This window comes from Physella acuta, unplaced genomic scaffold, assembly GCF_028476545.2.
Source record: "Physella acuta isolate Inbredline_101_S28 unplaced genomic scaffold, ASM2847654v3 ptg000038l, whole genome shotgun sequence".
Classification (NCBI taxonomy): domain Eukaryota; kingdom Metazoa; phylum Mollusca; class Gastropoda; family Physidae; genus Physella; species Physella acuta.
Genome location: NW_026731558.1, coordinates 148,532 through 170,536, shown reverse-complemented (window position 1 = coordinate 170,536; position 22,005 = coordinate 148,532). Strand labels below are relative to the sequence as shown.

The window sequence follows — 22,005 nt, the reverse complement described above, 5'->3', positions numbered from 1 at the left end:
CATATCGCGCATGCGCTGCAGCAGCCCGTTTTTATGGGATATATTTGTTTCGTTTCACAACTTCATTTGTGACAAAGTTTCTAAAATTGAAGATGCGCTACTTCAAAAAAAAAAAAAAAAAAAAACCAACTGAACAGTAATAGACTGATGGAAAAGTCTGCTAAGGAAAACTGTCCGAAACGCAACACCGACTTCAACTAAAGTGCTGTTAGCTAAACCTCGGTTAATGAAGCTGTTAAAAAAATAAGCAGCTGTACATTTTCAAGTTGTTTCCTTCGCTGTATGGCACATTCATATGCATTTGACATTCCATTGTTATCTTGATTCAATTTTTGACATCTAGGCCTTGACATTTAAGCCTTGACATTTAACTGTTGGCATCTAGGCCATAACATTCATCAGTTGACATCTAGGTCTTGACATTCAACTGTTGGCATCTAGAATATTTGAAAGGTGAATCTAGGCCATGACATCCAACTGCTGAGCATCTATCATGTCATATCTAGGCCATGACATTCAAATGACAATTATTGGCCCTGGCAGCAAACTGATGATGTCAATTCTTCATCATTCTTAATATATTTTTTACACTGAATGAATCACACATCAAACAAGACCAACTAGCAAGTTCCCAATACAATTTTCTCAGTGGGGTGTTTTGGGGCTAGAGTCTAGGTATAAGCTGCAGTCTTGTAGAACACATTCTGGTGCCATACCAAAAGGTTTGTGTCTATAACTTGTGTCTATAAGTTACCATAATGATGTCAAAGATTCTTGAGAACTTCATTAGCAGATCATACTTTTACAAGACAACATTCACCATATCAAGTAGCTCATCCATCACTTCAAAAACTCTGAACTTCAACAAAAAGCAACACAATTGTTTGGTGTTTTGTAATCAATTTTATGTTATGTTTTCAATTATTTTGTGCATAAACAGGATGTACAGTCCTCTGGGAGTTTAATAAAAAACTCACCAGTATTAGATTTTTTACAATTAGAATATTTTACAATTTTTGTAATGTTACAAAACGACATATTAATAACAGGGCATGGTTAAAAATAAATAAGTTTCATTGAATTACAAAAAGCAATAGATTGTATCAGTGAGTCAATGTTAAGGTTAAAGACATTTTTTAATAGAAAAACATTTTGCATAGATGAGTCTTGTATTTAATATATTTTAAAGATGTTATTTAAATTACAATATTTACTATTCAATAATACAGATATATTTTGTTCAAATGACAATACTTTGTCAAAATTTAGATAGGATAAAAAATAAGGCATTTCCATTTGTAACCAATCCAACATGATACATCAATATGGCAAACTGGACAGGAGATTTAAGGGAGGGCATTTTGATTTTTTAACTGTAGGAGAATGTTACAGTGTATGAGGCAAGAAATCAACACTTCAAGTCTTTAGAGAAATTTTAAGAAATGGAAAAGTGTGTTTATCAAACATATTTGTTCAAATAAAGATAGCGTCAACATTATGACCAACCTTCGCCTATCTCTCTAGCTCAAATTAATAACATGAATTCAAGTTTAAAGGTCACAGGGTCACCAGTTCATCAGATTTGTGCAATAGCCTTTGGGCTGTAACAAATGTTTTAATGACCCCAGGGTTAAAGGTCAGCATCACAAAGGTCACAGTGTCATCAGCTGGCTGCCTCTGTGTAGTAGCCATTAAAGTTGAGCTGTAGCAAAAGTTCCTGAAGATGTGGCTGGTAGCCTTTCTGTGACAGTCTGTTAACAACTGTGGTGTCAAATCACAATATTATTAGCCAAGTAGGAAGTAAAGCTTATTAAAAGTGACCCCCCCCCCTCCCCTCCACATTCTTTAATTTATTATAGCCACTTTGGTAACAGCCTAAACCAACATTCCTACCTTTAAACAAAAAGAAGCTGTAGACATGAAAAGACTGGTAAGTGTTGACCAGGGCAGCAAAGTTTGTGTGAGTGACCTGCCCTTGATCTCCCTGTTGCCAGGTAGCACTGACCAGCTGGGACCTGAACTTGAGGATCAGACAGAAAATGTCCTGGATGATCTTCATGACCCTCTCAGCCTTCTTGTCCAGCAGACACCTGCATGAGGGTAAGGTTATACAACATGGGTGATGGTGTGTAGTCATGGTGATTTGGGACTGAACCAAAATTGGGGAAACCAAATATAGCCTGCTATATTCTGTTTACGTCTAGATTATTTTTATGATTACTAAATTTGGTTTTATGGTTTCTATGAGAATCTGTTGAGTATAAGAAAGTATTAAAACTTAAAATAAAAACTGACTGACCTTGAAATGGCCCTGTCCACATAGCGCTCATGGAGAGTCCTCAGCTGATCCAGACCTGCGATTGGTTGAGCCAGGTCAGACTGGAACTCCTGCCAGGACACCAGGATGACCTGGTTGGTGATGTAGCCCTGCATCATCTTTACAAAGTGCTCCATCTCCTGGCTGAAACAATTTACACAAGATTTACATGTGATGTAACATCATCTTTACAAAGTGCTCCATCTCCTGGCTGAAACAATTTACACAAGATTTACATGTGATGTAACCCTGCATCATCTTTACAAAGTGTTCCATCTCCTGGCTGAAACAATTTACACAAGATTTACATGTGATGTAACATCATCTTTACAAAGTGCTCCATCTCCTGGCTGAAACAATTTACACAAGATTTACATGTGATGTAACCCTGCATCATCTTTACAAAGTGTTCCATCTCCTGGCTGAAACAATTTACACAAGATTTACATGTGATGTAACATCATCTTTACAAAGTGCTCCATCTCCTGGCTGAAACAATTTACACAAGATTTACATGTGATGTAACATCATCTTTACAAAGTGCTCCATCTCCTGGCTGAAACAATTTACACAAGATTTACATGTGATGTAACCCTGCATCATCTTTACAAAGTGCTCCATCTCCTGGCTGAAACAATTTACACAAGATTTACATGTGATGTAACATCATCTTTACAAAGTGCTCCATCTCCTGGCTGAAACAATTTACACAAGATTTACATGTGATGTAACATCATCTTTACAAAGTGCTCCATCTCCTGGCTGAAACAATTTACACAAGATTTACATGTGATGTAACATCATCTTTACAAAGTGCTCCATCTCCTGGCTGAAACAATGGACACAAGATTTACATGTGATGTAACATCATCTTTACAAAGTGCTCCATCTCCTGGCTGAAACAATTTACACAAGATTTACATGTGATGTAACATCATCTTTACAAAGTGCTCCATCACTGGCTGAAACAATTTACACAAGATTTACATGTGATGTAACATCATCTTTACAAAGTGCTCCATCTCCTGGCTGAAACAATTTACACAAGATTTACATGTGATGTAACATCATCTTTACAAAGTGCTCCATCTCCTGGCTGAAACAATTTACACAAGATTTACATGTGATGTAACATCATCTTTACAAAGTGCTCCATCACTGGCTGAAACAACTGACACAAGATTTACATGTGATGTAACATCATCTTTACAAAGTGCTCCATCTCCTGGCTGAAACAATTTACACAAGATTTACATGTGATGTAACATCATCTTTACAAAGTGCTCCATCTCCTAACTGAAACAATTTACACAAGATTTACATGTGATGTAACATCATCTTTACAAAGTGCTCCATCTCCTAACTGAAACAATTTACACAAGATTTACATGTGATGTAACATCATCTTTACAAAGTGCTCCATCTCCTCGCTGAAACAATTTACACAGGATTTACATGTGATGTAACCCTGCATCATCTTTACAAAGTGCTCCATCTCCTGCCTGAAACAATTTACACAAGATTTACATGTGATGTAACATCATCTTTACAAAGTGCTCCATCTCCTGGCTGAAACAATTTACACAAGATTTACATGTGATGTAACCCTGCATCATCTTTACAAAGTGCTCCATCTCCTGGCTGAAACAATTTACACAAGATTTACATGTGATGTAACATCATCTTTACAAAGTGCTCCATCTCCTGGCTGAAACAATTTACACAAGATTTACATGTGATGTAACCCTGCATCATCTTTACAAAGTGCTCCATCTCCTGGCTGAAACAATTTACACAAGATTTACATGTGATGTAACATCATCTTTACAAAGTGCTCCATCTCCTAACTGAAACAATTTACACAAGATTTACATGTGATGTAACATCATCTTTACAAAGTGCTCCATCTCCTGGCTGAAACAATTTACACAAGATTTACATGTGATGTAACATCATCTTTACAAAGTGCTCCATCTCCTGGCTGTAACAATATTTAATATCTTGCAAAAATTCAACAAAAGTTCTATAAAAGAAGCAAATACCAAATTACAATAGCAACGAAAAGATAAAAAGCACTAAAGATTGTAAATGTACTTACCGATGAAGCTGAAGGTGTCTAAACTGTGAGGTACTTCCTGCTTTGTGAATCAAGGCTAAAGCAAGGGAGACAAATGAAAAAATATTTAAAATTTAAACAGAGAAAAAGGTAATTTGCTTTTTACCCCACCTAAAAATTAAATTTTGTAAAAGTTGACCCAAAATTTTTTAATTTTATAAGCAAAATATACCTACGCTTGGTGCTTGTTTTATTGTAAATTTTTTCCCCCAAACTCACTTCAAGGTATTATAAATACTTTATTTTTGTTGTGAAAGGAAAAGTAAAATAAATGTTATTTAGCAGAAGTTGGGTTAGCATGAAAATAGAAGACACCATTTCAGACCTGAAATGGAATAGTAGTGTGAGATCTATGCCCAACAACCTTTACTATCCTTAACATAAGTCAGGTACCAATCAGACCTAGTCAGACCCAGGGACATCTATGTACTTGGGCAATGGACCAAGACCTGAGCCTTCAGGTTAGTAGGCAGGGTCTACCTCCCTGGCAGGTCATCCCATGGGTCAGCAAGCAACACTTTTACCTGTCTGACTTGACCAGTCTGACTTGACCAGTCTGACTTGACCTGTCTGACTTGACCTAACTTTACCTGTCTGACTTTACCTGTCTAACTTGACCTGTCTGACTTTACCTGTCTAACTTGACCTGTCTCAAGTTTTAAACCATGAACCCTGTGTCCATCAAGTTTTAAAGCCACAGAAGTTAAAAATGTGACTGACCGTCTCTCTTTAGCCTGTGCCAGACATCCTTCAGGACCCAGACCACTCTCTTGATCTGCAGCAGGAAGTCAAAGACGCAGTAGTACTTCTCCATGCATGAGCTGCTGAGTATGACACACAGTGGCCACGTCACCTATAGGACACAAGCAAGAACCTTAGCCCGACTGTGGAACTTGAAAACTACACACATGGTATAGAGTTTAAACCAGACAAGCAAACATTCATCTAGCCAAACCTTGTTTTAAACATACAGTACAGAAACTTACATTGTATCTCAGCTCCAGACACCGTAGAGAGTTGGGGGCTGAAAATAAATTTTGAAGTTTTCAAGTTGTATACTCAAATGATAAAGTTACCATTGGGGTTTAGAAATTTAAGACATACTTATTTAATGAAGTTTCTAATTGGGTTAAAATTTTTTACATAATATCTACTCAAATAATGAAGTTACAACCGGGATTAAAGCAAACAACTTTAAAGCTGGATGTTCTTTTATCTTCTTAAATTTTATTTGTTTTAACAGTAACTTTACCATTGAAGATGTATGTTGAATGTGAACATTCGGTGCGGAAATTTTTTTTTAGCACCAGGCATGGTTAATAAACTTTACCACTGAACATGAATACGAAACTCAAATATTTGGTACAAGAAGCAAAACTTTACCATTAGGCATGAGCACAGAGGGCATGAACTTGAGGGCGAAGCTGAGGTGTTTTGTGTACTCATCATCTGAATGTATGGAGGATCTGATGGCTTTGGTCAGGGCACCATTCAAAAATACAGGGTTTAGGATCTCTTGGGGCAGCGGGTTGGTGGACAGCTGAAAACATGGAGTTAAATAAAGATGATTTGAAAACCAACCAGTCCAAAATTATTTTACATCAAAACTAACAGAAGATCTGAATTTTCTTCAAACCCAAAGTAACCCTAACCCTTACTTTTTCTAACAAGATGTTGGCCAGAATTTCAGCAAAGTCCCCATCAGCCATAAGAAGATATCGCCTGATAGCTTCAAAGTGCTGATCAACCTTGAGCTCTGATGTAAAGTAGTTGATGATTGAAGTGTTGACCAGGGAGATCCTGTCAAATATAGGTTCAATCTCAACAACCACTACAATCAACATCATTGCTATATGGTGCTAATGAGCGGTTCATTTGTGAAGGTGTTTGAAGTTTAAGCTAGTGTGTATTGGAGTAATTAACAGTATGGGAGGATAAAATAAAAGATGTAATAAGTTGTTAGCTAGAACTGTGTTAATTCCTACTGAGCTCGTATGGGTGCTGCTATGGAGCGTGTGAGCAGGACAGGCAGTGGTGTGTTCTTGTAAGCCTCAACCTCATCCTCACTGGTGGCCACAGGACTGACCAGGTAACTGCCCAGGTCAATCACAACAATGCCGGACATCAGGTCTACACATGGAGCCTCATCTGGAGAAAGAATTTCTCATGCAATATGTTTGTGTCAGGTTGGTGCCCACATTTCCTATAGCAATAAAACAGTTCAGACAAGTCAGTACTCACCTAGCCTTGTGTATTCAGTCTGGTAATTCTCCAGTTGATAGGGCAAACCTGCTTGTAAAGTGATTCCCCCCAACTCACCATCTGAAGAAAAGGTGCCATCATTTCAATACAAATTGTCAGCAATACAAAAAACTGCTATAACCAGAAGCTAGTTAGCATGAGTTGTCCATATTAAAATCTAAGACTAACATCAAACTTTCAAACATTGTACCCAACATGTTTCAGAAGATTTATCTCTGGTAACTATTGATCATTTATAAACTGGTCAGATAAATCATTCACACTTAACACACAAATCATTCACTCGCAACATCCCACTTAACACACAAATCACTCACCTACAACATCCTCCTGGACTGTGTTTAACCTTCGAGCCTCCGGGTACAAAAGTTTCTGGACGGTGGAATCTGAGGAATGACCACTTGCATTGCGGGCTAAAAACTTCTGTCTGCGCACAACATTTTCATCAACCTGCTGGGACTCAGTGCTTGCATTACGATGTGCATAAGTGCGGATGTGTGAGCGCTGATCCCCTGAAACAGCTTGGCTTTCTTGAGATGCTGACATGGCTTTGTTCATGCGCACTCCAGGTTTGATCAAAAACTCTTTGTAGTCAGACTCCATGTTGGCATGTCTTTGGTTTTGTCTCCGGAGTTTTGGAATGGTGACGACATAATTGGCGTTGGACAGCTGAGAGACATGTCCAAACACGCTGGCTTTTTTAATCCCCCATAGTTTGGACTCTGTCTCTGAGGACACACCTTGACCACTGGATGACCGCTGCTTCCTGGGGATCATGGCTCTCTCCCCTACAGATTCCTGATTGACCTGTTTGCCAGCAGAGAACTTGAGATGAGGTTTGAGGGCTGCAGGCTGAGACTGTCTGGAGGCTGACATGGTGGAGGATGTCTTGATGTGCTGGACTGTCCTGGCAGGCTGGCTCTCCTGCAGGATGTTGGCCCCCTCCACCATCTTGATGCTGGGCTTGCTGTCCTCACTGGCGACTGTCTCCTCTGTGACGTGCTTGCCTTCAACTTGATGGGTGTGCTGGACAGCTGGTTCTTCTTCACTCTCTCTAGAAGGGTGGGAGGTCACTTTACTTTTCTGTATAGATTCCTCAGCTGATGTCTGACTGGTTACAGCCAGACCAGCATCCCCTCCCCTCAGGTTGTCTGTGCCTTGCTCTGCTGGATCAAACTGTGCTTCAGGCACATTATCCTCATCACTTCCATGGTCCTCTGTGATAAACATGGGATGGAAATTCTCAGGATAAACTGTTCTTTTAGCCCAGTTGGGTAAGGAACTGATGATATCTGGAGAATAGGAGTCCCCTCTCACAAGTGTGTAGTTATCTCTCAGGGCCCATGTTGGGAGAGTTACCTCCCCTTCATCTGTAACTTCTATTGTGCCGTCAGCTGAGCGCATGGCCCAGCTAGGGAGGGTGGGGGACAGTACAGCATCCACAACATCCTGTAGAGGTATCAAATATTATTGAACTCTACACTAAGTGAAAAATAAAACTGTCCTCAGCATTAACTTAGAGATAAAAACTAACCACTGTACTAACTTAAAGATAAAACACTGACCACTGCACTAACTTAAAGATAAAACACTGACCACTGCACTAGCTTAAAGATAAAACACTGACCACTGCACTAACTTAAAGATAAAACACTGACCACTGCACTAACTTAAAGATAAAACACTGACCACTGCACTAACTTAAAGATAAAACACTGACCACTGCACTAACTTAAAGATAAAACACTGACCACTGCACTAACTTAAAGATAAAACACTGACCACTGCACTAACTTAAGGATAAAACACTGACCACTGCACTAACTTAAAGATAAAACACTGACCACTGCACTAACTCATACAACTGACCTCTCCAAGATGGTCCTGGTATTCCTTACGCCATCTTTCAGCATCAGCCTTCAAGAAGAGATACCTGGCATAGCCAAGCTGATGTCGCCTGACCTTCCACAAGGCAACTCTCTCTCTGTGCATGGCTTCTTCCCCCAGCTCTGTGTAGTATGCCACCAACTCTTCCCTGCACAAACAAGTGGTTTGAAAAACTTAAATAGGATATTCTACCGTAACAACATACTTTTGTTGTACTCAACAGAAAACTAGCGAGTATAATAACCAACCTGGCTTTCTTTTCTAGCTCAACCTCCTGTTGTGAAAGTGCCTCCTCCTCTCTATTCAGCTGTGCCATGTATTGCTTGTCTCGTTCTTTTTCATCTTTTTTCTCATCTGAACGCCTCTATTTATTGACATTAAATTATACAATCAATCTTTATTTTCAATTCTTCATTTAGGTTAAGATTTTTTGTACAGACCAAAAATTGCAATTCAAATAGCATTGGCTGCTTTACACTATTTAGACTGAATTTAGTAAAACTAGAATTAAATTGAAATGTTTAGCTATTGCTGTTTATGAAGGAATACAAATCTGATGTATTAGCGATGAACCATCAAAAAAACGTATAGAAAGCTGGTACAAAAGTTTACTTGTATATCAGTCTCCATTTGTTGTTTCAGTCTGTCCAGTTCCACACGTTGTTTAGCTTTCACCCGCCTTCTCCTCTCATCAATTTGTCCTAACATACAAAAAAATTTTTAAAGTTAAAATTCAGTTTTCTTTCAAAATTAAATACAAAGTTTAAATACAGCTTTCTATCAAAGTTAATTACAAAGTTTCAAATCTTCTTCTTCTTCTTCGTTCTTAATTATTAGTGTTGAAGGTGATCGAGATTTATCTGCCAGTGGGTTTGAACTTTGTTCGAATTTATCAACCATGAACTTTTTGCCGACTCGACCACGCCTCCAACACAATTAAGCGTTACGTGTCAACTGGTTATGCGCCATTGAGGCCATTGACTCCGATTTCAGCCTGCTTTTCTTTTTGGATTTGCTTCCATAGCCTTTGTCCAACCAAGAACAAACTACAAGGCAGCAGTTGTTTAATTTTGGAGTTGTCTCTCCTAGAAGAGTGGCTGTCCCCAGCTAACGAGCCTCATCTGCCCGAGGGTTCGAACTCGAGACTTTTCGGTTTAGCAACCATGAGCTTTACCGACTCGACCACGCCGACCCCAAAAAGTTTCAAATAAATGTCAAACTTTTTTTGAAAATTAAAGAAAAAAATTTTGTTTAGTTAAATTACAAAGTTTTCTTTCAAGCTAAAATACAAAGTTATGAACACATTCGAATTAAAAAAAATTTTGTTAACGATTTAAAAAAAAGAAAACTGTAAAGTTTAAAAAACAAATCTGTTTTAACTAAATTCAAAGCTGCCATAGAGTTCCCTCCAATAGAACATAGGGGAGACAAGAAAAGTTTCCTACCCTGTAGTCGTTTGATTTCATTCTCAGCCATTTGTCTGGCAGTTTGCTGCAGCTCCAATTTTTCTCTCTCAATTCGCTCTAAAATCTCCTGCCTGATATTAAAATAAATATACACGTCTAAAACCTCCTGCCTGATAGATGTATTAAAATAAATTTAAATCTCTAAAACTTCCTGCCTGATATATGTATTAAAATAAACGAGCCAGCCCGCTGCATAACATACGCCGCTATATAGTTGTTTCTAATTTTCAATAATTCATAATTTGTGAATTCGACAGTACCAACGCTGACACTGAAAATATTTCTTTAAAACACTATAAGTAGCTCGTTAAGGACCATAACCCCCCCCTTCCTTCCCCCCCCCCTCCCCCCCCCCCCCCCTACGTTTAAAATCGTTGGCTCTGCTTGTAAATAAACATTTAGAGTGAACACAGCTCACTAAAACCATGTAGAGGTGGGGAGGTAGGGAGAGCGTTTGCAGCTTGTTTTCTAACGGCTCGAAGAGGAGAATTATATATATAGATATACATCTCTAAAACTTCCTGCCTGATAGATGTTTTCAAATAAATATACATGTCTAAAATCTCCTGTCTGATATATGTGTTTAAAAATAAATATACATCTGTAAAACCTGACTGATATTAAATTTAAAAACAAATATACATTAAAAGGGAATAATAAACATATACATTTTAGTTTAAAGAAAATTCAGGCCAACCTGTCAACTGTAATTTGCCTGGCAATTTGTCTCATACGAGCCACATAAACCTGACAATATCTTTCTGTTATCTTTAAGTCTTTTTGAGAAAATGTGATGGTGACTGGTGGGATGTCACTTTCAGTAACATTACACATGAAATGCTGACAATATGAAACAAATATATGTTAAATCAGATGAATTATCTCAAGAACTATTATATGTATTGAACCATAACATAGATACAATAATAGATACAATAAGTAAAAGAAAACAGTTTCCAGAAGCTAGAGAGTTCCTAACCTGAGGGCTGCAGATACGTAACAAGTTGATAGACTTGCCACAGGTGACAATGTCATTAATAATTTCTCTGAGAAATTCTGGAATTCCATCTTCCACATAGTTGGGAGACAAGCTGTAGGCTCTGGTCCAATAGGTTTCATCTGCATCAAAACATTTCAAAATCTTTTTAGCCCATGTAGGAAAAATACAAGGTTTTAATATGTATAAATTTATATTTTTTTTAATCCTTAAGATATGATATAAGCCATATAGGAAAATATAATTTTCTGATTGGTCTACCTCTTGCTTCCAAACAACTCAAATCAATCTGAATCATGAACTCTTCATAATAGTCCCTGTGGACACCATGGAATACCCAATTTCTGATAAACCTGAAATAGAAAACATAATTTTAAATCAGGTTAATATTAGTAACCCTAGCAATTAAAATCTAACTATCAAAGTGTAAAGAATGAAATCTTAGACCAACTTACAACATAAAAGGTGTCCATGAGGTCTGAAGTATGGACAGCAGCATGGAGTAGTGGGGGGAACTGGAGGAGACTGCAGCCTCAGCATACAGGTAGGACAAGAGTTTCATCCCCTGCAGCAGGAGAGAAGGGGAGAGCAATGAGATCAACAGCTGATACAATCAGACTTGATGTAGCATTTACAAACATGTTAGAGATGGAAAACAAAGAAAGGCAGAACTCACTGTTGGAAAATTTCCAGGTGCCACATGGGGAGGAGGCTTGTCATGACACTGGCACAACTCTGCTAAATACCTGGAGTTTAAAATAATAGCGTTTTTTTAAAGGTTTTTTTCAACATTAATATAACAATTGAACACAAATAGAAATCAACATGTTATTTTAACAAATACATAAATTTGCAATAATTAAAATATTGAAGATATTTTTGTTTGTTTTTCTAGATTCAATCACGTACTAAATGTAAACACTAGTTTTTTATAAGGCCAGTTGAACATGATAATATAGAAGATTTGGTTATTACAATACTATATTATTTTTTAAAAATCACACTGTTTATGCTTTTTTTTGTTCTAATTTCAAATTGTTAAAGGAAACAAACAATAATTTTTTAAAAGACATGCAGTAAATACCTGATCTGCTGCATGGCCTTATACATGTGAACCTTCAGCTGCAGTAGCTGTATGTCATGTGCTATACTGAGAATGGCTGCTGTATAATGGTTCAGCACTTTCCTTATGGCCCCTGTAAAGGCTTGGAATATGAGACCCCCTGTGTAGAATGAGTTGAGCACGGGTGGCTGAGAAAAATGGGTCAGTCGCACGTAAAATGTCCCACAGTGTAAAAATTCAGTCAGAAAATTTTTCAGCATTTCTGGAGATATTCCAGACACATGGAGGCCATCAACAACATCAAAACAACTGGTGCTCTGAAATATTTTAAACTGCTGATGTAGAAACCAGTTTAGTCATATAACTACAGTCAATAATTCATCAATATTTTATCATCAAAACAACTGGTGCTCTGAAATATTTTAAACTGCTGATGTAGAAACCAGTTTAGTCATATAACTACAATCAATAATTCATCAATATTTTATCTCAAAACAACTGGTGCTCTGAAATATTTTAAACTGCTGATGTAGAAACCAGTTTAGTCATATAACTACAATCAATAATTCATCAATATTTTATCTCAAAACAACTGGTGCTCTGAAATATTTTAAACTGCTGATGTAGAAACCAGTTTAGTCATATAACTAAAGTCAATAATTAGTAATTAATATTTTATCCAATTTAAAAAGTTGGAAGAAAAAATTGTTTTCTAGAATAAAGTAGCTTAGCAGCAAACAAAACCATTTGTATAAATAGTAAAATGGATACTAACGTGATTGAATGAGAAACTGTTGGATGGTACACCAATAAGCATGAGTAGAATATGTTGAACCAGCTTGTCAGGCTGGACAGTCACTAGAGGAACAACATCAGTATCTGGACACAGTATGGTGGACACCCGCAGCTTTAGCCTGATCAGAACATCAAACGCAGCTGGTCCTGCTTCTGTCAGGAATGGCTTCTCTGTTTTTCCAGGCTGACTGATGGTAAAATGTTACAGTTTGTCTTAGGCTATACCAGTAACAAAGCAAGGCAAGATGGGGAAATTGTTGCACCCTACCTAGTGACATGATTGGGTTCGATAAGACAATGGTATAATTATGAGTAAACTCATGATAGGCTAATTGTTGATTTTTTATCTTTAGTCAAAGACAGAAAATTGTATAAAGTAAATGTAAAAATAATGTCCTACTATCCTATCCACTCCCAGGTGTAGTGATTGGACCTGGGGTCAGTCAGAGCTTTCTCCCAGATGCTGTCGTCATAGCCACTGTGTCCTTCCATGGTGAGTACAGAGCTGGACATGGAAGCGCTGCCACTGCCCAGACCAGACTCTTCTGACATCTGGGGAAAAGTTATCTGACCATTCATTAGCTGGACAAATAGAGCAGGAACAATGTTTACAGATGTTTCTTAATGCCACACCTCCTCACCCCTCCCTACTAGATACAATCCTTTCCTTACCCAGTGAGAAACTAAATCCCTATTGCCTTTAGAAAGGCTTGTGAGAGAGATAACAATATAATTTCTAATAAATAGTTCAATAATTGACTGTTACCTCAGTTAGTGAAGAAGATTTTCTTGGCTGAAGCTCTGGGATTCTAAAGAAAATTATAAAAATTAAAAGTGGTTAGCATTATTCACCAAGATCCCTTAAACTTTTGTAAACACAACTCATATCTTATATCCACTGGCAACTGGTCTAATGGCTAGTGAAGGCTGATGAATTTTAGATAACTCTTACAAAATTGTACACTTTCATATGGAAGCTATGCAACAAGTATAATCTAGTATTATGATGTATAATATATACCATTATTAAGTTGTTAAAAATGAATTATGATTATTTCTAAAAAGGTATATATTAATACATTTCTAAAATATCTTTAACCCTGACTAAAATTGTAAAAAGAAAGTATTTCAAATCCTTTACTAAAAAACTCTTCATAGGATCAATTAAGTTTTTACAACATCAAGTCTACATACTACAATACAGATGTATTAATTCACTTAATCTGTCATGGGATCAATTAAGTTTTAAAACAAAAAGTCTACATACCACAACACAAATGTATCAATTCACCTAATCTGTCATATGATCAATTAAGTTTTACACCACCAAGTCTATATACTACAATACAAATGTATCAATTCACCTAATCTGTAATATGATCAATTAAGTTTTACACCACCAAGCCTACATACTACAATACAAATGTATCAATTCACCTAATCTGTAATATGATCAGTTATGTTTTACAACATCAAGTCTACATACTACAATACAGATGTATCAATTCACCTAATCTGTCATGGGATCAATTAAGTTTTACAACATCAAGTCAACATACTACAATACAAATGTATCAATTCACCTAATCTGTCATATGATCAATTAAGTTTTACACCACCAAGTCTACATACTACAATACAAATGTATCAATTCACCTAATCTGTCATATGATCAGTTATGTTTTACAACATCAAGTCAACATACTACAATACAAATGTATCAATTCACCTAATCTGTCATACAATCAATTAAGTTTTACACCACCAAGTCTACATACTACTATACAAATGTATCAATTCACCTAATCTGTCATATGATCAGTTATGTTTTACAACATCAAGTCAACATACTACAATACAAATGTATCAATTCACCTAATCTGAGGATCCAGTGAAAGGTCAGGCAGCTGTAGTAGCATATTAAGGTCAGTAACTCTTCCTTGCATTAACCCACCAAACAAAGAATTGTGAGTTATGTGCTCATGACAGTCATCCAGTAAAAACTGCAAAAATATACAAGGAAGAGTTATATATAATATTTTCTGTATACACATTACCATTACATTTGTAGTGACAAAATATCACTTATTTATGTTACTGTCACATTACCTTTGTAGTAAAAAAAAATATCACTTATTTATGTTACTGTCACATTACCTTTGTAGTAAAAAAAAATATCACTTATTTGTGTTAATGTCACATACCTTTGTAGTAAACAAAAATATCACTTATTTGTGTTTTTGTCACATACCTTTGTAGTAAAGAGACAGTCCGGCCCCAAACCTTGTCCAGGCAGGGAATCAAATGCCTGGGGAAGTTTTTATTTAATGTTGTAATGACAAGTTAAACATGAACAACAGTGCACACACAAATAAAGAAAAAATAACTGGCATACTCACAGAATAAATTTGCTTCTCGTTTGTCATCATCACAGTTGGGAAAGGTTTCTCAAACACCTCCCTAAACAAAAGTAAAAAGGACAAGCTAGACTGGATCATAGAGCAGTTATAATGTAACACTAAGCATGCAGAAAATAAAACCACATTTTAAAGAGACAAAATACAAATAAGTCTGCTTAGTTGCAAGCTACATCATAGAGTAAAAAAAGGCCAAGTTATATCCAACACTGTGTAAGAAGCAGAGCTAATGATATTAAAGATGTGCTGGAGTAAGAAACAATACCTGGGATAATGCAAATAATAGTGGCCAGAACTGAGGGACATTTTTAAATCTCCATAACACAATGGCTGTGAGAAATAGTGCTCCACATTCTGAAAAAAGTAAAACAACACATAATGCTGAAAAGTATAAATATTTGGACAATGATTTATTTTATCAACAGCTGTCTATATTAAAACATAATATGGTTAAAAAATAAATATTTAATTTAATTAGATATCAGTTTATTTGTTTGAGTTAGCTAGCTTGCACAGGAGACCTGAATAATTAAAATGCTATATGAATGTCGCATTTAGGCGCCTAAAAGTTATCATATTTTACCTTTTCTTTTTTTGTTTTAGGAAAATGAAAGCCTGCTTCCTGTGTCTGTGGTGAGTCATTGGTGTCTTTTAATGCTATCAAAAACCTTAAAACATGCCGAATTTCTGTATTGTCTTCTGAAGGAAAGATAAAGTACAACATCATCAAATTAAAAAATTTGAATTTTTGCAACTATAAAATGCCTTTATTACGGGCAAACAAGTGTGAGTGGAAAATAATTATCCTCTTAACACCTTGAGTTATGTAAAAACTATTTGTGAGGTTTTTCTTTGATAAGGAATTAGTGCAAATTACCAACTGTTAATACAATAACCTGCCTTATCTCCCATGTCACCGTCTATTACACTATCAGAGTTGTCTGTGTTTTGTTAAAACTGTGATGTACTATCCTTCTCATTGGTATTCCTCATTTATTAATTACATTTAAGTAAACATCCTATTGGTTTAAATAAATATAGAATAATTTATACAGTGGTACCTTGACATATTGAGTGCCCCGACATAAAACATTTTTTACATCTGAGCTGTCAAGTGAGCTAAAATTTGCTTTAACATACAAACAAAAATTTTGAGATACGAGAAACCGGATTAGCTGATTTAAAAGTTCACCCTGGAAAAGTTGCAGAACAGGGAGGAAAAACAAACCTTAGAAAGGTTTATTTAAATGGGTGTTAAAAGTGGGGAAAGGGAGGAAAGTGTGGCAAACAAAGGTTAGACCAGTGTAGAGAAAAGCAGTGATAAAAATTAAACAAAATGAACAAAACATATTGTAACATTTAGGGTCAATTATAGTTGGTAAAATTTAAGTTCTGTTAAGTTTAGGGATAAAGTAGAGCATTTTGAGTGTAATGAGCAAGTAAATAAAAGTGACAGAAAGAGCTTAGCATTAAGAGTAAGTGAACAAAGTGAAGCTCAGCGTATCTACTCCACCCTACACTGAGACAACACCTCTACCACCATCTTCAGTAAGCTCAAGTCAGCTGATTTTTAAATTAAATACAGTTTATAAAACATGTTTTACGGTTTATTTATTTGCATAATCCTTTACTATGTTATTACACAATGTTTTTCATGTAGACTATAATAAACTTTTCTTGTTTAAAATTTGTTTATCCAAAACTGGAGTGGCATTTTGAAAACTTGAACGGATTAATGGCATTTCAATTAATTTCAATGGAGAAAATTGCTTTGAGATACCAGCAATTTGACATACAAGCAATGTTATAAAACAAATGAAACTCATATCTTGAGGTACCAATGTACTGCATTGTCAGGTTCATAATATGAGGTCATTAAAAATATATATGACTTTAGTACCTAGTTGCAGTTGATTAAACAATGATTCTAGCCTATCTGCCTCATCATATTTTCTTTGAAGGCGTAGTTTGTAAAATTCTAGTAAAATAGTTTCAACTTCATGGTCACAAACTGTTTTATCATCACTGCAAATGGAAGAAAAAAAATTGTTATGACAGCAAAACTAAAATAAAGGTAATGGATATTGCATAAAAATCTGGCAACGTAAGATCCTATGTCACCATGTACATCTGGGGTTATTTTGTGCTCTTTTTACCTATGCCCAGCCCTTATGAATAAAAAAAAGTTACCTGTGCAAACCTGAAAAGATGAAGTAGACCTCACCTGTTTCTGTGATCTGGGCATAGGAAGGGATATTGTAATAAGCACTAGATCTATACCCAGTTGCCTTTACTTTCCAATGTGAGTTAAATACCCATCAGAGAAGGGTGGACCCACATATATCCTTCGGACTGGAGCCCGGGATCAGAACACAAGCAGCCATACACTCTAATAGGTAATTTACTGTTTCACTTGAAAACATCTAAAATAATGCACCAAGTTAAACTTACACTTTTTTGTCAAATAAATATGAAAATAATGCATTAAATGCCAAGATTTTCAATCTTTTCTTGGAATCACTTCTGCTAATAGTAGGCTGTTGTCTGTAAGCTCTTTGAGCTGGTCCTATGTGAAGGTTGCACAGTCTACTTATCAATTCCAGAACACTTGTTTCGTTCATCTAGAATATTAGATATAAATTGAATATAAAACTAGAGTACTTTTTAAAAATGTACATAATTCAAATTATTAAAATTGTACTAGGCAATGCAAAATAAAATCTGTTCTCTATGCTTCTGAGAGTGACACAAACTAATTACTAATACTAACAAACTCCAGACCTACACAAACGGATGCATACATTATAATAATATATTGAACATCAGCTGGTCTGATAACATTACCAACATAATGGTATTAATAATGATTTGCAGTAAATAATCATTATCTTCTTGTGTGAAAATCATATTATAATGGTTCTGTTTTTTGACCACTGTGATGCTGATGCACGGTTCATTTTGTACACTAGTAAAATGTATACTTTTGTTCTGAATCTGAAAAATATCATATTTTATTCCTATTACAAATAACTAAATGACTATGCAGAGCAAACTGCATACCGCCCAGCCTTCCCAAGGCCCTAGACTAAGCGCAGTAGATGTGTATGTGCATGCACCAGAATTCTTTGTGCTTGACATTCAACTTTTTCATGTTGTGGTTACAATTCAGGTGGTCAAAGTGGTTGCACATCAGTCAGCTTGTTTTCCTGATATGGCTTCAATTCCTTTTGGCTCTGAGTTTTTTTTTTTGCTCTTGTCTTTCTTATTTTACTTCATAAATAAAAGCTGCTGTTGAACTTTTGGAGGGTTACAATAAAGGTTTAGGCTTTAGGGTTGCCTTAAAAGCAATTGGATTTTTCAAAGGGGGGGGGGGGGGGTGGAAAGAGATTCATGAATGGAAATCTTGTCAATGAGGATTACTATTACTAGATTTGACTAGTGACTAGATCTAGATCTCTTGATCTAGATAGGCCTACTACATTTTCTTACTACTAAAACTAGTTGTAGTTATCTACTATCTAGTAGTATCTTCATCTAGATTCTAGACAAGTGGTTCTTAGTATAAACCTTTTTGAAGTATGAAGGCACCAAACGAGCATTTACAGAACCTTCTTAATAATTTATAGCATTATTTATAGGCTGATTCTAGCCAGAATAAACTATGCATGTGCAGTGAAAAAAATACTCCCTTCATATCATAGTAATAGTAATGTTTGCAATGTTCTGTGCATTGGTATACTTTATTATTATAATACTAATAATTTTGCTGTCTGTCTATCTATCTGTCTGACAAGAACGCTCTAGAGAAAACACAAGCAATTTAAAAACTTTCACAGTGAAACGAAAACGAAATATGACGTCACATTTAGCATAGAGTAGAAAATAATATCAAGCCGGAGAGTGCACACAGTAATATGACGTCATTAATTCTCGAGTAAACATTGAATAAAAGACAATTTTGTCTAATCTAAGTGGTTTGCGTGAAGAGTTTCTTTCATACAATTCTTCGGGTAGGGGCGAAGCCCCACCCCCGCGTAAGAACATCTGAGCCCCCCCCCCCCTCCCCAACTCAAAAGAAATTTCTTCATCGATACTCTATAATAAAATTACCGCCTAATTAATGTGTCTAATCTAAAAAGTGGTTTTCTTGCAATTTCTTTAATGCAATTCTTAGGGTAGTGGCTAAGCGCGACACCAGTGTTTCTTTCAGACTTTTTCCTCCCCGGAGGGGGGAACTTTTTCTAATCTAAAAAGTGTTTAGCGTGCAGTTTTTTTTTCAAGCATCTCTTCCGTTCGCCCCGCCCAGATTCTTCCTTTAGTTTGTATGATCTACAAATGCGACCAGTATTTCTTTCAGACTTTTTCCTATCCGGCGAGGTGTGGGGGTAGTTGAATTTTTTGGGGGGCGGGGGTAGAATTTTCTGGGAGGGGGCGGACACTGGAAAAAGTATATAATTATAGTTCCTTGAATGGGACGGTAGACATGTTTTGGGGAGTGGGGGGGGGGGAGCCCCCTCCTCCCAAGTAGAGTTGCCTGAAAGAAACTCTAAATGCGACTTTTGTCATGAATGAGATTAGGTGCATGGTTTAGGGATACGCCTATGACTATATTTTGTATAAATTAAAGTACCAATTCTGGATAAAAATCCGTTTTCTATGTCATTTTTTGTTTCCGGTTAAATTGAATTAAGATGGTGATTTTGGTTTTAGTTTTAGTTTATAGAGAATAGACAGCACTATCAACCTAGCGCCCATTGTATCCTTCCTCAACAGGCCATTTTTCTCGTTTACTAATATTTACCCTAATGCAAAATCCTATCGCCTTATCCTATAGATCTAGATCTAATACTTACTAGATCTAGTTGTAGATTACTGTAGTACTACTAGTACTACTAGACCTACTACTACTTAGTAGGGGCCTACTTACTAGATCTAGATCTAGTATTTAGTGGGGAGTTTTTTAAGTTTGTTAGAATCATCATTTATTAATTATTAGTATTAATTATAGGCCTAACAATATCCTAATATATAAATCCCCACGTTCGCACATCTCTCTCTCTCTCTCTCTGTCTGTCCGCAAAATATTTTCGCCGGACATCACGTCAGAAACGGCAGCGATATATGCAGAACTTTATACGGACTTTTGTTGAAAATAATATGTTAGATGTTTTAAATGTATAACCACAATTTTAGTTAAAGAAGAAAAATAAAAATTAAAGGCGTATTCGAATGTAGAGAAACAGTATTATTTATGCAACCGGAAAAGCATTAATATATGTGAAAAAGAACGCATAAAACTGTGACGTCACTATTGCTTATACATTAACTAATGACGTCATCTGCCGTGTTTAGAATGAAAAGAAGTGAACTATTTCATTCAAATTTGATTTAGATCTACGTACACTATGAAATGTATACAATACAATTTTTCCGGCCTAAACTCATAAAATTTATTTTATGTATTTGGATTCTAGATCTAGACTAAATCTAAATCTAAATCTAGGCAATAACTAGATCTAGACGTAGACGCTAACTAAGATCTAGATTTAGACTCTAACTTCTCTAAAATCAATTCCAAAAATAAATTTCTATATTAGGACTAAACTATTTCAAGACTTATTTATTTTATACAAAATCTTTGTTTGGAACTGGCTAATTTGGGATAAAAAATTAATTTGAAAGAATAGGCATATTCGCGTAAGTTAAGATTTTAAAATACGTGTTTCATTCTCCGTATTTTATAAGATGCCTAAATAGCGGAGATGTTAGTGTACATTAAACCACGCAGGTGGTGCGGGTTCGAGACACAGCAAGTCAACTTGGTTAATGTATTCTTTTTTATTATGCTCGGGCTAAACTTAAAAAAAAATTCTATTAGGAATCTAGATCTAGATCTAGATTGTCGGGTGTCCGATAGCGCACTTCCCGGCGCCGCAGGCGCTTCAAATTTGGCATGATCTTGCCTTGGTGCGACAGAACACGGGGGCCGGTTGGCCGAAAAGTCTACGATGTGGGGGTCAAAACTGACCTCGACTGACCGGTACCTTATATGAGCTATAAATCGAAAAAAAATGTCCACGGAGGAACCTCTTCATAACTCTTGAGGTCGTAGACCGACCTTCGGGCGAATTAATTAAGCATTCAAATTCTCAATGTTTTCGAAAGCCTAAGCGAAGCTGGGCAGCATGCCTAGTTAGATTAGAAAAGTGATTAGATTAATACTGAAATAGATCTAATCTAGAGACTAGTGACTAGATCTAATCTAATATTAATAAACTATAATCTAGATCTAGTCTAGATTTCTAGATATTAGATATCTTTGTGTTTTTTTCATTCATCGAATTCATCAATTCATTTTTTCAACGACGAGTTTTTACTTGAAATGATTGGAAACAATACATCGAGCGAGATCGAGATCGATATGAAAATGAATTTGAAATGAAATGGAAAAAAAATTGTCTCACTGACAGTGAACAAAAACTTACTTTACTTCAAATGAAAAATTTCCATGAGATTCTAGATATACTAGATCTAGATCTAAATAGATCTAGAATTAAAAACAAAAGGATGATCTTTATTCTATAAAGATCTGTGTGCTATTTTGAATGCTGCTTCTCAAATATTATTATCTAAATTTAGAAATGGAAATCGAAAGTTGAAAGTAAAATACACACTTCTTGTTGAA

The 22,005-nt window shown here is 36.0% G+C and overlaps 1 protein-coding gene across 4 annotated transcripts; it reads right to left on the bottom strand.

The window, feature by feature from the left end:
- Positions 1–893: 893 nt before the first annotated feature.
- Positions 894–21,943, bottom strand: LOC131943657 (gamma-tubulin complex component 6). Of its 4 annotated transcripts, XM_059303864.1 has the most exons (32): positions 21,806–21,943; positions 17,772–17,941; positions 17,221–17,345; positions 15,904–16,019; positions 15,586–15,674; positions 15,303–15,363; positions 15,155–15,211; positions 14,779–14,906; positions 13,670–13,712; positions 13,304–13,455; positions 12,884–13,091; positions 12,130–12,425; positions 11,722–11,791; positions 11,501–11,610; positions 11,307–11,398; positions 11,028–11,167; positions 10,746–10,888; positions 10,028–10,119; positions 9,195–9,283; positions 8,831–8,946; positions 8,565–8,730; positions 7,013–8,144; positions 6,675–6,755; positions 6,419–6,581; positions 6,092–6,233; positions 5,817–5,973; positions 5,420–5,457; positions 5,154–5,286; positions 4,416–4,470; positions 2,300–2,461; positions 1,894–2,090; positions 894–1,761 (listed from the first exon to the last, which is right to left on the bottom strand). In XM_059303864.1, the coding sequence occupies exons 2-32, from the start codon at positions 17,939–17,941 to the stop codon at positions 1,664–1,666; spliced, it is 4,821 nt and encodes a 1,606-aa protein (XP_059159847.1). In that variant the 5' UTR covers positions 21,806–21,943; the 3' UTR covers positions 894–1,663. The 4 variants fall into 4 exon arrangements, with proteins under 4 accessions (XP_059159847.1, XP_059159864.1, XP_059159855.1 ...); XM_059303881.1 differs by lacking the exons at positions 894–1,761; positions 1,894–2,090; positions 2,300–2,461 and adding an exon at positions 2,468–2,739; XM_059303872.1 differs by lacking the exons at positions 894–1,761; positions 1,894–2,090; positions 2,300–2,461 and adding an exon at positions 3,792–4,097.
- Between the last annotated feature and the right edge of the window lie 62 nt (positions 21,944–22,005).

What these genes read in the sequence shown, in the direction of transcription:
- LOC131943657 (XM_059303864.1), bottom strand. Translation starts at nt 17,941, where the DNA reads ATGAACGAAACAAGTGTTCTGGAATTGATAAGTAGACTGTGCAACCTT. An exon ending in AAGGCCATGCAGCAGATCAG is followed by an intron (nt 11,792 to 12,129) that starts GTATTTACTGCA and finishes TTTAAACTCCAG; the next exon opens with GTATTTAGCAGAGTTGTGCC. An exon ending in CCAACATCTTGTTAGAAAAA is followed by an intron (nt 5,974 to 6,091) that starts GTAAGGGTTAGG and finishes CCATGTTTTCAG; the next exon opens with CTGTCCACCAACCCGCTGCC.